The sequence below is a fragment of the Aythya ferina genome (assembly GCF_964211825.1).
Source record: "Aythya ferina genome assembly, chromosome: Z".
Lineage (NCBI taxonomy): Eukaryota > Metazoa > Chordata > Aves > Anseriformes > Anatidae > Aythya > Aythya ferina.
In genome coordinates this window covers 43,266,861-43,283,186 of record NC_140299.1, presented here as the reverse complement: position 1 = coordinate 43,283,186, position 16,326 = coordinate 43,266,861, and the positions used below count along the sequence as shown (strand labels likewise).

The 16,326-nt window shown below is 34.9% G+C and overlaps 1 protein-coding gene across 9 annotated transcripts in view; it reads left to right on the top strand.

The window, feature by feature from the left end:
- The window catches only part of AGTPBP1 (ATP/GTP binding carboxypeptidase 1), a 66,131-nt gene that overhangs the window by 30,244 nt on the left and 19,561 nt on the right, over positions 1–16,326 (top strand). For all 9 annotated transcript variants that reach the window (XM_084503859.1, XM_084503863.1, XM_084503860.1 and 6 more), the window contains 12 exons: positions 274–390; positions 689–1,395; positions 4,992–5,075; positions 5,356–5,442; positions 5,533–5,681; positions 7,206–7,293; positions 7,958–8,102; positions 9,769–9,922; positions 10,708–10,888; positions 12,352–12,481; positions 12,832–12,963; positions 15,166–15,342. In XM_084503859.1, the coding sequence (XP_084359985.1) occupies positions 274–390; positions 689–1,395; positions 4,992–5,075; positions 5,356–5,442; positions 5,533–5,681; positions 7,206–7,293; positions 7,958–8,102; positions 9,769–9,922; positions 10,708–10,888; positions 12,352–12,481; positions 12,832–12,963; positions 15,166–15,342 (2,151 nt within the window). The remainder of the gene's footprint in view (positions 1–273; positions 391–688; positions 1,396–4,991; positions 5,076–5,355; positions 5,443–5,532; positions 5,682–7,205; positions 7,294–7,957; positions 8,103–9,768; positions 9,923–10,707; positions 10,889–12,351; positions 12,482–12,831; positions 12,964–15,165; positions 15,343–16,326) is intronic.

Genomic DNA, 16,326 nt, shown 5'->3' with positions numbered 1-16,326 from the left:
TATGTAAAGGGTAGTCTGATGTCTGTGCATAATACATTTTGATGAAAGCAAGAAAATTGTTTTATGTTTGTGATGTTTCTGTTGAAATGGAAGTGTTGAGATACTGATGAAATCAAAATGCTTTTAATAATGATGAAATGTGTGGTTCAGCTCATTTTAAAATAGTGATATTTGACTTTTAAAGCATGTCTGCATCAGATATAAATGCTGATTATCATTATTTTAGAAGTTCATTAATTCTGGGTTGAAGATTAATTTCTTCTGGTGTTTCAGAATGATGATATTGAGACTGATATTAATAAACTGAAGCCTAGACAGGAATTGGGACGACCTTTAGAAGAATTGAAAATGTATGAGAAATTTTTCCCAGAACTTTCAGAAAACTTTCAGGTAAAGTATATGATTTCCAATGCAGTCCTCATCATGAAGAGTTGACTCTGAAGCACAGTTTGATGCTTTTGTTTTGAGTGGATAGCTACTCCAGCAAAAAAAAAAAAAAAAAAATAAAAGAGGGGACACAGTTTGCAGTTCTAGAGGTACACATAGGGTTGGTGTTTAGGGAGTTGTTTAGTTTAATATTGTGTGTTGCTTTAATATTGAGAGTAGAATGGTATGACTTGATAATTTTTTCTTGATAAACTACTTGTTTGTTGTTTTTATGCTTTTTTTTTCTCTTTTATATTTTAAGGACTGTGACCTAGTCTCCAAGGAACCAAAGCCTTTTGTACCTGATGCAAATCTGGGTGGACCTATTGTTGTTCCTACAGCAGGAGAGGAGGTCTCTGCTGAAGCAAACCTCTCAGTTAAAGGAATTTCTTTGAAGGAGAGTAATTCTTTATTGACAGAAGAATGCAATAGGAGGCCAGCCTTTCTGGAACTACCAAAGAAAGATAGTATCAAAGACAGTAGTTTACTTCAGCAAAATGATCAAAGGAAGCTGCTTCCATCATGCCAGTGTCTAAGCCAAGAAATTGTCAAAGGCTTGGACAGAATCAGCTTGCAGAACAGTACAAAAAGTGATCAGTATTATGCAGGGTGTGTAATAAAGAAGGAAAACAAAGCTAGCCTTACCCCACTTGCATGTAGTAAAACTTGTGAACATGTTTCACCTTGTGGAGGTAGTCTTTTTGAAGGGTCATCTGTCCACCTGGGAAAACTCTGTTGCACTGGAGTGGATTCGGAGGAGGAGGATTCCAGATCTAGTTCATCAGGGGAACAAGTAGTGCTTGAAGTTTCTGATGTATCACCAGTTCACGACTGTGATCTCTATATTGAAATGGTGAAAAACACAAAATCTATTCCTGAATATTCAGAAGTGGCCTATCCAGATTATTTTGGCCATATTCCACCCCCATTTAAAGAGCCTATTCTGGAAAGGCCTTATGGAGTGCAGAGGTGAGTTACTGTATGCCTTTTGTTCTTATTGTCTCCCTTGAAAAGTAATCTTTTACATGCCTGTTAATCTTAGCCTATACAATTTTTACCTTGGCATCTAAAACTGCTTTAATTGAAAAACAATTTGAAGGTAAGTGAGTAGGCATTAATCAATGCAAAGCCCTAAATAAGAAGAGAATCAGAATCTTTGCAAATTCTCATTCAGTAATTCCAATTTCTAAATACTAAGTTTACTTTGTAGTCTTAATTTCTGTCCCTGTCATCCCCCCCATATATATCTTTTGGTTTTTATTTAAAACCAAACCAAACCAAACCAAAACCCAACAACATAAACAAAAAGCTCCACAATGCTTTAACACTTCATAAATCAGAAGAAAAAAGCTAGAGATGTAATGCTTTCTAACTTAACTGTTCAACTACAGAATATTTTACTTAAACAATGAGTTGCAGTGTATTTTATCAGTCAAAAAAATGAGAAGTCTGAGAGCTTGTGGACATAAGGGTGTATCAACAGTATTTCCCCTTGAAGCTTTTTATTGGCTGCTTCTCTGTGTTGTCTGTAAATAAGTGCAAATTTGCACAAATAAGTACAAATTCTGGTGTACATGAATGGAATTCCTTCTATTTGTATTAGAGGAACTGTAAAAGCACTGAAGAGACTATGTGCTAGACTGCTCATGTGTTCAGCATTAGTATTTTTTCAGTTAAGATACCTGAATGTTCCCCTTAGGTCTTATCAAATATTAATAGTTGATAGTTGAAAGGTACTTCACTTTTTCACATTCCTGTGCTACCAAAGCTATCTTTCAGCAAAATGCAGTGGGAAAAAATTAAAATAATACTTTTTAAGTATTTGGTTTTAATGTTTGCAATGTAACAGAACAACTGCTAAGGATGTAGTCTGTATTAGATCTGCAAAATGACACAGAATAAGCATGTCAACATAACCAATTATTTGTTTGCTGAGATTTTCATTATTAAAAAATATTGAATGTCACTGGTAGTCATTTGCAGAGATAGTATGAAGAGCTGGCTCATGAGTAAAATTAAGCTACTGTAAAGACAAAAAAAGTTTTTGCAAGAAGTAGTGGTAGTAGATCTTGTCACTTGCTTAATTATTGTTTGAATGCTGTCAGTGTCATACCCATAAATTTAACCACATTCAAGAGATTGTTCATATTTACATTTAGTTATTGATTACGATGATAAAGAGATTAAGTGTCTTTAAAACTAGGCAGTAGAATTGAAATATTTCAGCTGATTCTCAGACCTGTCATAAAAAGGTGGTCTTTCTGATGAAATGAACAAATATTAAAATACTAATGGCATAATATATGTACTATTACTAGAAAGCTAACTTGTGTTAAAGAATGACCTTCCCCATATGCTTATTTTTAAGGTAGATTCAGTTTATCTGCAGATGTGTTGATTTCTGATGCAAGACTAAGAACTGCATTTTAAGAAAATCATGCAGATCTTCATGTAGGGTTTTGCAGTACTTAATCATTCTGAATTTTCCTGAGCAACATTATATCGAATGAAGTCTCTAAAAACAAATAAAATTTGTCATTCCATTGCTCATTCTTCTTAGAAATAAAGCACCGTATTAAACTCTGCCTTTTGACAAACAAACCTACTTGTGAGGTTGTACATAAAGCAGATCTCTAAACTGTGAAGGTAATTCTTGATGATATTTGTTTTAGCTTTAAAATGCTTTATTTTTGTTGGGGTATACTATCTATGTTGGAAATATACTTCAGCTCATCCGTGAAACAAGTATGAAATTTCACCTTCCAATGCAAAGCTTGAATCAAAAATCTCATGTAATCTTTCTAAGATATGCTGTTCTAAGAACTCAGTTTTCTGGAAAGGGCTTGGTCTTGTTACTGCAATGTAACAAATTTCTGAGAAAGGAACCTGTTTGAAGAGGCCTTAATCTTTTTAGGAATTTTAAATTTGCAGAAAGGTGTTGAAAATGAGTTTGGTAGAGGACATAGGGAAGCTTTTAAGTCTTTCGGAAATTAGTGTCCAAATTCTTTCGGCATTCAGTGGGATTTATGTTCTCTTCACTGTGTGCAGTTAGTTACTGCTTGTCAGCTACGTCTTCTTTGGAAAACAATGTGTTGCCTTAATCCGTTGCCTTAATGCCATCTGATAATAACAGAAGTCTTCTTTATTTTTCTACTATTCAGAAAAGAAAAATATTACTTAATTCAATTCTCTGTGAATTAGGGATTCAATACTGACTTTTTTCTATTCCTTATTTTTTAATTTTTTTTTTCTGTACACTTTAATATTTTCTAATCCTCTATTAGAAGTGATCATTAGGTAAATCAGGATCCACAAAAAATGGCCTAAAAACACAGAGTTTTGTGTCAACAGTATTTTTTTTTTGTATTTTTTTTTAATTATCTTAAAATAGATTCTCCTATCTCTCGATTTTTTTTTTTTTTTTTTAGTACCTGAAAATACCCACTACAACTTTGCCTTTTAGTGTGCATCTTGAATACCATTTGTTTATTCTTTTTTGTGTTTTCAATGTCTGATATTTATTAATGGATTTTACTCTGGCACAACTCTTGTGATAGTAGAAAGTATTATGACGCTTTGAAACTGAAGCACGCTGAGAGTTAATGATTTGTGTAAGATCGAAAATCTGTAGTTCTGCCCTGAACTGAACTTGGTGAAATAGGTGGTGGTGAGTCAGCATTTTTACAGTTCTGTCGGTATGGTGGGCTTGTGACTTGCTTACTTTTCAGTTGCTCTTAATTTAATGAGGTCCTAAAGTTCTGTGTTTACCTTCTTTTCCTCATTTGTCAACAATATTTATCTTAATTAAATGGACAGTTTCCAGCCTGAACATTCTTTACAACTCTGTTCCTGTATTCTTCATTGTTAATCTGCCTCCTTTTCTTCTTATTGCAGGTGCTGTGCAAGCTTTTCCACACAGCTCTGCCACTATATTTCATTCTTGAACTGCAAAACATACTTACTTTTCCAAACCAGGACCTAGATACTGCCAGTTGTGCAATGGTTTTATGATCTGGATAAGCATACAGCTGGCATTTGGCTGACATCACCAAATTCATTCTTATTTGTTACCTAGTCGATAAATGAACGTAGATCTCCAGAGGTGAAAAGCTAGTGCACTAACACACTCACTGCACGACCTACTCTCTAAAACTCTTTAATTTTAGTTATGATAGGACTCAAGTGAGTTACTAATACTATGAAGTGCTGTCCTAGATTAAAGCATTAACAAAAGTAATGTTTGAGTAATTCCTGCTACTACTATACATTATGAAATGGTACTTTTTTATTTTATTTACATAAGATAAAACCCAGTGGGTTGTGTGCATGAAAACTCAGTTCCCTCACATACAGATGTTGAAATCAGTCAGCTGTGAATGCAGGTGTTTAAAATGAAGTACACCTATAATTCGTGCACATAAGTGGGGATGAGGCTGAGGTCTCTTTGAAAATCTGTCCCCTGTCTTCATGTTAATGTTAGTTTTCTTTGTTGTATGAGGTAATTTCTCTTTTGTAATTGGAAACAGTATACAACAATTTAAATGGTCATTCTTCTTTTATTTTAGGACAAAAATCTCACAAGATATTGAAAGACTAATTCATCAAAATGACATTATAGACAGAGTTGTATATGATCTTGATAATTCCAGGTAAGTTTTTACCCCACTGAAAACAATACTCAAATAATAGCCTAAGCCTATTCTCTTTCTCCGTTATATGATCTGGAATTTTAAAAGTGGCAGCGTTATGATAGACTTCACTAAAAGTTTATTTTAAAGTAATGTTGTTTCTGCTATTCAAGATATATTTGTGGAAATGTTCAAAATAATTTCTAAGTTAACAAATATGGGCTAAAATTAACCTAATGAGTTTGTTTCAGTCAAATCTGTTTTACTTATTGGCCCCTTTTTTTTTCTTTTGTACCCTTAGTTGGTCAGTGCCAGAGGAAGCAGATGTTTTGAAGTTTAATTCCAAGTTCGAATCTGGAAACCTACGTAAAGTTATTCAAATCAGAAAGTAAGATATTTCAGCTTTTCTTTTTACATGCAAGGCTTTTCATTTCTGATTTTTTTTAAAAAAGATTAATTTGTTTTTGTTAATCTTCAGAAACGAGTACGATCTAATTCTGAACTCAGATATAAATAGCAATCATTATCATCAATGGTTTTACTTTGAAGTCAGTGGAATGAAAACAGGCATTGGTTACCGGTTTAACATCATCAACTGTGAAAAGTCAAACAGTCAGTTTAACTACGGTAAGATATATTTCCCATACTTTGAGAAGAAATATGTAGAAAAAGCTCTGTACTAGACAACTAAGCTGCTTCCTTTCCTCTCCCCCCTTAAGCCTCCTGGGGACTGGTATAGTTGTGTTTTCTTACAGATCGGATTTTTAAAATAGCATTATTAGAGAATGTTTTGACAAGCTTCGGTAAAAAGAAAAAAAAAATCTTAAAACAGTGGCTGTCAGTTTTTAAAATTTTGTGTTGTGAGTGAAACCACGTTTCTGGTTGAAGAATGTTACTGGTGGCTGCAGCTAAAATTTGTGTTAAGACTGTTGTGGGGATGACACCACCAAAGCCTGTTGACCTGCACAGGTGGAGGAAAATGGCAGCTAATGTCTTTAATCCCTTTCTGAACAAAGGTGTATTTTCAGAAGTGAAAGTAGGTGGACACCTTCTCAGACAGCTTTGTGTTACTGATAGGAAGAGAGGTGCATTGTGTTTGAGAAGGAATCTGAAGTCTCCTCTGAACTTATGTGCTTTGTAAATGCACAGAACCCCTGTAGTCTCTACCTATTACTGTTTCATGGTTGTGCCTCATCCAAAAATATTGGCTTACCTGATACACCTTTATTCTATTTGTCTGGATTTCAGGCATTCAGTGTAAAAACTTTTTTTTCTTCTTTTTTTTTTTCTGATGGATATTCTAGAATTCTTCCTTTTAGTCATTTGTAGAGGAGAAAGAGAAAATCCCTTCTCCCACTCATCCTCAGACACTTGGGATAGAGTAACATCGTATTAGTCTTTGTCATAATTTATAATTCACATTGGTAGAATCCAGGAATACCCAAGTAGTTTAACCAGTAGTAAAATGCTTTTAAATTCTGTTTTCACCAGTTACCTTAGATCTTCATTCATATGTTTCAAACACTTAGTAGTTACTTTTTTTAAGTATATTGATTGAACCAGTCAATATATTTGACTAATTACCTAAGTAGCAAATACTGTTCAATTAAGATATATAATTTTCCATTCCAACTTGATACGAAGTATTCAACTTAACTATATTCTTCCAAAAATATAAACTGTTACTGTAAAAAAAAAAAAAAATATCATTCTGAAACATCAGTTACTTTTACAGCTATTCACGTGAATGGATAATAGTTTTTTTTTTTTTTTTTTTTTTAAAAAAAAAACAACTTTTTGAAGCCTTTCTATATAGGTGAGTTGGATAGAGTAGAACCCTAGATTTTCGTGGATTATTATTTGTGCTAACCACAGCTTTCGCTTACACATTTTGTTTTCACCTTGTGTAGATCTGATTTTTTTAATTTGCTGTTTTCTGAAAACAAGGAGGAAGGACAGTCTTTTGTGACCTGATTGAAAAAGAATGTATAGAATGTATAATATTCAGATATTTATACAAGTGTACTCTTTGATGGTAAATGAGCATAGCTAGTTTGGAGACTCACATAAAAATGTTGATGTGGTCCATTACTTATAAGATTGCGACGTTTAAGGTTAAGCATTAAAATGAGATGCATTTTTTCCTTGAAGGCATGCAGCCCCTTATGTATTCTGTTCAGGAAGCATTAAATTCTCGACCATCATGGACTCGTGTTGGGACAGATATTTGTTACTATAAGTAAGTACACCTGTCAAACATACACCAAAGCTTTTACTGAAGATTAGTGTAAGTAGAATTTTTAAGGAAAAATGTTTGGTATTAACTTTTAATAATTACATTTTAGTGGTTTGGTTTTGAACACGTTTTTCTTCCTCAGCTGTAGAGAATGACACAAGTGACAGATGTTGGGTGCTTTTTTTTTTTTTTTTTATTAGCACACAGCAAATGTAGTTCATCTTTCATTACATATTGCTGGAGAACCTTTTTATGGAATGTGCAAATACCTGTTTACTGAAATGTTAATAGTGATTTCCAGTAATATTGATAAAGTGGTGTTCGTATTTAGTCTGTTTTCTATTTAATCATGCAATCATTGTAGAGCAATCATAAAACACAGGATGAGAAGGTAACAGCATATCCTTGTGTTACCCTTCTGGTCAACAGTTGCTTACTTCCTTTTTTTGTTTGTTTGTGTACTCGCATCTTCCTGATGTGCATGCATGTGTATCCCTACTGTGATGAAGTATCTTACAGATGGTGGGAAAGAGTGGATTTAACCTGGATGAAAAGGGAAGAGAAATACAGTCCCTAAAAATTTTCTTGCTCTTATAATGTGGTTCAGAAATAATCAACGATACTGAAAAGTATTCTAGTATGTCTATTCACTTCACTTTACTCTTAGGAATCATTTTTCAAGAAGTTCGATTGCTGCTGGGGGTCAGAAAGGAAAATCTTACTACACGATTACGTTCACAGTGACTTTTCAACATAAAGATGATGTCTGCTACTTTGCTTACCATTATCCATATACATACTCAACTTTAAAGGTGAGAAGATTACAATCCATTACAAAGATCAATATTTACACATTTAGAGAATGTGATACAGAAGCATTCGTGATTGATTTCTTTTTACTTCTTTCTGTGGAGTTCAAAATGCTGCTTGAAATTGAGGATTATAAAACATTAGTACTTAGAATGGTGATGTGTAGGTTGTTATAAAAAACAGTAACTGGAAAAATAAATGCATCCTTTCAGGCTAAAAGTTTTTTTCTGAGAATCACAATTCATAATTGTCTGGAAAACTACTAATTGAATTTTATTTATTTATTTATTTTGAGTCAAATGACTCATATCCTGATGATGTATGTATACCTTTTCATAACAGATCTATCAAAGTTACAATTACGTAAGATAATCAGGGACATTTTCAGGATAATGAATTACCTGAAAAGGGTATTGTAAAGTACCAAGCAAAACTTGGTTGGAATTTCAAGTGGTTGTTTTTGTCATAGTATTAAAAATACGCTTGGGGATTCAGTGGCTAGTATGAAACTGTGTTGAGCAAAGCTTTTTACAAAGGAGTGTTCTCTCCCTGATGGCAGTTTATAAGCAGCTGCTGCCTCCAACAGCTTTGAGGCCTGGGGTTTCTGCCTAACCAGCTGCTGGAGCCCAGCTGAGGGACCCAGGGGTCTCTGTCCCAGGTTGATGGATGTGGCTGCTGCTTCCCTGTTTGCAGGTTCAGTCAGTAGTAGCAGTAACCTAGATAGAGACAGACTGACACCCATCTCCCCACCCCCCAGTGTCACAGCTACACAGACTGGCACAGACAAGGTGCTGCCTTCAACAGCCCTCATTTAACATTTCCAATACTTACTTTAAACCTAGTTTCAAGTCTCTTTCCTTCTCTCCAGCTGGTAAAGACTGCTGATCCAAGTGAGAGCATCCCCCTTCCCTGGATTCACAAGCATGCACACGTCGTGGGGTGCTGCTATGGCCCATCTGTCCATGCAATCCCCTGCCTGATCCTCATCCCTCTTACCTGCTGTAGAGGCCTTCTGCTTGCAGGCTAGTCCAGATGGATGCTTACTGGCACATGGGTGCACACGCTCATCTGGCAGGCACTCTGCCTCGTGGTGCCTCCCAAAGACCAGCATGACTCTGCCTGCTTGGTAACCCTGCCTGGACCTGGGTCCTCAAACTTGCTGGCTAGTCCAACTAGCTTTCTCCAAAGCTTTGCCTGTATTTTTCCAGGCCCACCAGCCTAATGCCTGGAGACATTTGATCTTGGCCATTGTTTCTATTATATCTTGTTTACCAGCTTTGTCTCTCTCTCGTTCCTGGTTATTGCTTCCCCCTTTACTTGTTATCTTCTGCACTGAAAAGGTCCCTGATCAGGTAACCTTAGTGAATCACAGGCACTCACTTTCCACGTACCCTTACAGTTTCATTTGGTAGAAAAGGAAGAAATCTACTCTCTGTTCCTTCATTTGCCTCAAAGCAGTTGTAACAGCAGGCTATATAAAGAAAAGCAGTCAGTTTGTTAGAAATACAGAGAGTGGTATTTAATGGTCAAAAGTACCATGGGAGCTTTAATACTGTTTAGAATGACAAAAAGAAAGAAGGATTAAACAGGACACGTGGAATAAGCTGTCATAAATGATTGCAAAACATTTGATCTGTATTTTTTTTTGTCATTATTTTGGGGATGAAGATGCATCTTCAGAAGTTGGAATCTATGCACAACCCTCAACAGATATATTTTCGACAAGATGTTCTCTGTGAGACCCTGGCTGGCAACAGTTGTCCCTTAGTCACTATTACAGCCATGCCAGAGTCAAATTACTATGAACATATCTGTCAGTTTAGTAAGTATGATTTTTCTTTCTCATCAACTGAAAAGAATGGCAAAACATCTCTTTATGAAAAAAAAAATAGTATTAACCACTGTGCATTGTAAAAGTAGCAATGTAAATAGAGTAAGATTAATGAATCACATTAGAGGAGAAGGTTGTTCATATTCAGGATTTGTTTTGTATTTAAAAATACTTGTGGTAGTCAAGGATATTTATAAGTGACTTTTTTTCTTTCAAATATTAAGTAAGTTGCTAGATATTTTTGCATGTAGCATTTTGCAGACAATACACCTTGGAAGGGGTACCTGAGTTCTGAGTTCCTTTTTTGTCTCCAAAAGTTCAGCATATTTGTTTGTCAAAAAAAAAAAAATCTTTCCCAGAGCTAAAGATAGAGTCATGTGTAAGCTACTGTGATTTGAACTGCACTTTGGTCATAACAGCATTCTATTTTATTCTTCCCTGCCACAAGTTTTGTCTATTGCAAAAAAAAAAAAAAAAAAAAAAAAAAAGCATCAAACTTGTCAGATCGTAATCACCAGCTCAAGCTGGTTATGCTCATGTGTCTTGGATTGAATTTAAAGCTCAGTTGTGAGAATTCTGTAATTAGCAGTCCTTGTAACAATATTCTGGCAAGCTGTATCAAGAATTCCCCATTTATGTGAATATACTGAAAAATAACTCCCAAATAATCTATTGTGGTTTGTAATAAAAGAGGCTGTCTTTTCCTCTCTTCAATTAACAGACTGCTTAATTAGCTTGAGTCTTATTTTGCAACTTTTGTGCATGCTTCTTTTTAGGGAATCGTCCTTATATTTTTCTGTCTGCTCGTGTACATCCTGGAGAGACTAATGCAAGCTGGGTTATGAAGGGAACACTGGAATATCTTATGAGCAATAACCCAAATGCCCAAAGTTTACGAGAATCTTATATTTTCAAAATTATTCCCATGCTCAATCCGGATGGTGTCATCAATGGAAAGTAAGCATAAGTTTACTTACAGATACTTGACCTCTAATACAAAGTCTTTGAATCTGTTATTAAAAAAAATAAAAAAAATATAAACTAATCCCAAAACATAAACATATTTAACAAAAGAAGTATTTAGTATGAAGAAAATTACTTAGGAAATTTCTAGACCTTAGTTTTCCATTTTTTGGCTTTCCAAGGTAGGTGCAGTTGTTTCAGGAATTCAAACTTTATAAATATATGTTCATTTTTTATGGTTGATTTGATATCATTTTAATTGTCTCTCTGAACTACTAGAAAATACTACTGTTCGCAGTCTCGGATAGGTATAGAATGGTATATGATACCACAGCTGCTTCTAGAAAAAGTATGACAAGTTCATATTTATCATGAAAAGTAAGTTCTTATATCTGATACATCTTTTTATATAGTTCTCCCTTTTTTTTTCCTGTGTTTTTTAGAAGGATGTTATGGAAGTGGCTGTGTCATCAGGTGTTATTAAAGGGGAGAACTATATTAGGTCAGTAAGAGAGTATCCTGAATTTATGATAGCTTAATGGCAATACTTTCATTTACTACTACTTTTCTTACTAAATCCAAGGAATATTTCAGAACGCTTTGACACTGCAATCAATAAGTATTCAGCAGTCTATATTGGTTATAGGGAGTTCTCATAAAATGGAAATTCCAGTATGGTGAATCTGCACTTCTTTCTTACCTAGTTATGAGTAGTATTTTAGAAGTTTTTCCAAAAAAAACAACAATAAAACACATTCAAACCAATGATAGATTTGAGTAGAACCCTCTCTTTATATACATAAAAATACGTACGACCTGAAAACCTGGAATTAAATCATTCAGACTATAAGTGAAAGTTTAACACAATTTAAGAGAGTTAACAAATCTGTCCAATCAGACACAATTAAAAAAGAAATGTACTGAAAATGACTGTACAAATGTGAATTTCTGCAACCTAAACAGTTCTTACTGAAAGTTTGCTGAATACAGAGATGATTTTTGTTTCCTTATTTTCGTAATAGCTGGCTGTCTCCTGATGACTTCACGTTGAAATCTTAGATTTCTGGTTGACATTAGTATTTGTTACAGAAGTCAACACACCAAAACTGTAAAGATACCATATGTTTGAAGTTACTGATTTTGAACTAGCATTTAAATAAAATCACAAGCTTTCAGTTTCAACAGCACATACGCAAGATAACAATTAAATTAATATGAGAAGCCACTTCTGATTTATTTTTACGTTTTCTGTAACATGGCTTAAAAATAAAAGCTCAAATATTTCTATACATTTCTATTAATCACAGTGTTATAAAACTGAAGTTTATTTCTTACCAGGCTGTTCCAAAGAAGCAGTGGTAACAACTAAAACTTCAGGTTGGGGGGGAAGCTTATTTAAAAGTATTCAGATAATACAAACATATTATCATGTGTTTTTCCTTCTTCCTCTGCAATAGCCACCGTTGCTCTTTAAGTGGAGAAGACTTAAACAGACAGTGGCAAAATCCAAATCCAGATCTGCATCCCACCATTTACCATGCTAAAGGCTTACTGCAATATTTGGCTGCTATTAAACGTTTACCACTGGTGAGTATGTCTGTATAAACAATTCTGAAGCTTTTAAACTTAGCTGTTCTATAAAACAAACATTTTCATAAGGTCTTACAACGTATCACACTTAAAAATTTGACTTGGTGAAATGAGCTTTTGCAGATTTCTAAGTCTGAATTTGTTTTTATTGTTAGGGTGGAGGGTTAAATCCTTCCATAGAAGAATCCTGCCTTTTCCTCATAATGCAAAAGTTTATCATATAGAGAGTTTTGTTTGATATTTTTTTTGAACTTTCAACAGTGAAAATATAAATACAATAGAAGGATAAATGAAGATTTTTAAAATTTATGTGCCTTGGCTTTATAGTGGTATATGGTTAATTGTAGGTTTACTGCGATTATCATGGCCATTCACGTAAAAAGAATGTATTTATGTATGGCTGCAGCATCAAAGAGACAATGTGGCACACAAATGTTAATGCTGCCTCTTGTGACCTAATGGAAGACCCTGGTTATAGGGTAAGTTTGACATTAATACCTTTTTCACTTGGCATGCATTTGGAATATGCCTTTCAAATAACTTCCTAGTCTTATTCTGTGCACACAGTGACTTCATAGCATAACCAGACTTATTTGGAATGATCGCTTTTAGTTCATCTGTGTATGTCAAAATATTTTGATAGCTTTAAACATCATTTGTATGCTAATACAGCTTAAGAATTTACTGTTAGCAGAGTGCTTAATTTTTTTTCAAATAGCATTGTGTGCTTTTTCTGTTCAACACCTTGAAGCAAATATATGGAAAATATACTTCTGTGCATTTATAATTAGTCAATGGAAAAAAAATCATTTGAGTATGGGAAATAATAGAATAGGGTCAAGAAAATAAGCAAAAATAACAAAATTACCCCGAGAAATACTCATATATATGGAAAAAAGCAAAGTTCCTGTTTTAAAAACATGTAGTTATGAGGCATTTACCCCTAATACACAATTAATTTACATGAGCAACATCCACTGTATTATATAACCTTTTAAAAATTCATAAAATAAAATTCAAAGAATTATGTGATAATTTATTCTGTGTAGCTCCACTGCCGCCATGTGGCAATTAGAAATATGTGCAACCTAAAATATCCAAACAGCTTGTGTTTTCTAAGGAGATGCAAACTTGGAAGGACTTGTGGGTGATGTGATGGTTGGAAGCTGTCTTGAGCATGACAATTATGAGATGATAGGGTTTTTGATCTTTGGTAAAGTAAGGAAGGTGGTTAGCAGAACTGCTGCCTTGGATTTCCAGAAGGCAGCATTTGGTCTATTTAGAAACCTGTCTTGGGAGTGGTTCTGAAAGGCAAATGAGGCCAGGAAGGCAGGACCTTTTTCTTTAAAGATCAGCCTGGCTTCTTCAGGAACTCAGCAAGGAAAAGAGTTCATGAACTCTGGAAGGAGTGGATGGCTCATGAGGACTATAGAGCTTGTTGCCTAATTGTGCAGGGAGAAAATTGGAAGGGCCAAAGTCCAACTGGAACTCAATTTGTATAGTGCAGCAAAAGACAATAAAAAGTGCTTTTATAAATACATGAACATTGAAAGGAAGATTAGGAGAATCTGCATCCTTTATTGGATGGAGACTTCAGTAATTTACCAGCAGTCTTAGCTAACCATGATGGATGCAGTTGACTGGAAATTAGCAAATGTGACTAACCTACAAGAAGGGCAGGTTTTGGCCCCTTGCTATATGAAAGATGTTGAGGTGCTGGAGTGCATATAGAGTAGAACAACAAAGCTGGTGAAGGATCTAGAAAACAAGACATATGAGGAGTGACTGAGAGCACATGAGTTTTATAGTTTGGAGAAAAGAAGGCTGAGGGGAGACCTCAGCTCTCTCTACAGCTACCTGAAAGGTAGTGAAAGGTTGTAACAAGCAGCGTGTCAGTTCTTTTCTCAGGTGAGGAATGATAATCCTGTCATGGAAATGGTCTCAAGTTGCTCCAAGGGAGGTTTAGATTAGATATTAGGAAGAATTTCTTCACAGAGAGGGTAGCAAAGATTGGAACAGGTTGTCCAGGGAAGTGGTAGAGTTCACCATCCCTGGAGCATTTAAGAGGCATGTGGACCTGGCACCAAAGGACATGATGGGACCTGGTAGGTCAGGCCATCTTGAAGGTCTTTTCCAACCTAGATGATTCTATGATTTTCCATAGCTGTAATGTGAACAGCTTGAACTTTGATTCATAATCTTGAGGTTAATTGTGTGCTTAGTGCTTTGCAGAATATGGATGAATTTTATGTGTTAATAAAATTGTGCCTGTTAGGTCTGCAGGTTGGATTGTTGGAACAGTTCAATATCTGAATTATGCTTCCTTAACTATAAGGGTTGTGTAGGACACGTAATTTAAGCAAAGTTATCTGGGTGAATTAGAAGGAGATAGTGATCACCTGAAGAATTCCTCATTCCTATACACTTAACTAATACTTCATTTTAGGAACTGCGTCTGAAAAATAGGATTTAAACAAGTAGGAAGTTACGAACCTGTTGTCATTTGAGCCTCCTGGGCTTAAATAAGTCCAGCTGGCAAAGTCTTTTTAATTATTACTCTTATATTAATTTAAACTACAGACAGATTGTCTGATGACAGTTTGTGATTTAATGTTTTCTCTTCCCTTCCTTTTGTAAATGGAATAAAGAATCACCGTCTCTTTCGGATTATTGTCTTGCAGACACTCCCTAAGATCCTGAGTCAAACTGCACCAGCATTCTGTATGGGCAGCTGCAGCTTTGTAGTGGAAAAGTCCAAGGAGTCAACAGCACGAGTTGTTGTCTGGAGAGAGATTGGAGTACAGAGGAGCTACACCATGGAAAGCACATTATGTGGATGTGACCAGGGTAAATACAAGGTAAGAAAGTGTATCAGTTAAAACTGCTCTTGCTTTATAATTTCTACCATTTGCATTGGTATCCTGGTCTATAACCCCACTTGCTTGCTTGCTTACCTTAGACTTCTAAAACTGCTCTAAGATCTCTGTACTGTAAAGTTGGTGAAATGACATTATTTGCAATATTACAAGTTGCATAACAGTCTTTGTCTGTCACTTAAAACACATCATTGTATGCTATGCTTATGGGCTGTTTTAACAAGCTTACTGTTAATTATTGCTTATAGCACAAATGAATGCATGTAATTAAAAAATTCAGAGAACTGTTCTTTCCAGTAGATTATTCAGATTGGGTGGTAATAAATGCCAATACTAGAATAAAAAAAATCCTTCACATGTGGCAGTTTTAGACTTCACCATGGCAGTTACTGGTTCTTCAGAAAGTATTTAGTACAGAATTTTTGTAGATCAAGAAATAAATTTAGGAAGCAAAACACTTTCATGTTGTCTTAACAACACTATTAAGTGTGTATCTTTAGGTAAACTCATCATAGCTGTTTCATTTCTAGACTTAGAGCTTTTTTTCAAGTTGTGTCATTCAAACCGTTAATAGGGATGGATGTTTTAAAACAAAAACCGACCCCCCTCACTAGTAGAAAACTTACATCATAAGGAAAAACCTTTGTAGGAAGAAAAGGAAAAAAAAGTAAAAATCCTAACATCAGATCTTCAGCTTCCATCACTGGGTTAATTGTGGCTAAAAGTTGAAGCAAGTTTGTAAAGTGAACGTTCAGAGAAGTCACATCTTCCTCTGCTTCAAAACGGAGTTTAGAAGACTAAACTCTTTTATACTCAAGAAAATGTGACCAGAAGCCACAGATAAGGTGCTTGACAAAATGAGAACCAGAAGGCTGGGACAAAGAAGGAGGAGGAGAAAAAAGGGTGTAATGAGGTATATTTACCCATGCTTATCTTTTCAGACAGCAGGAAGATATTTTGGCAGGA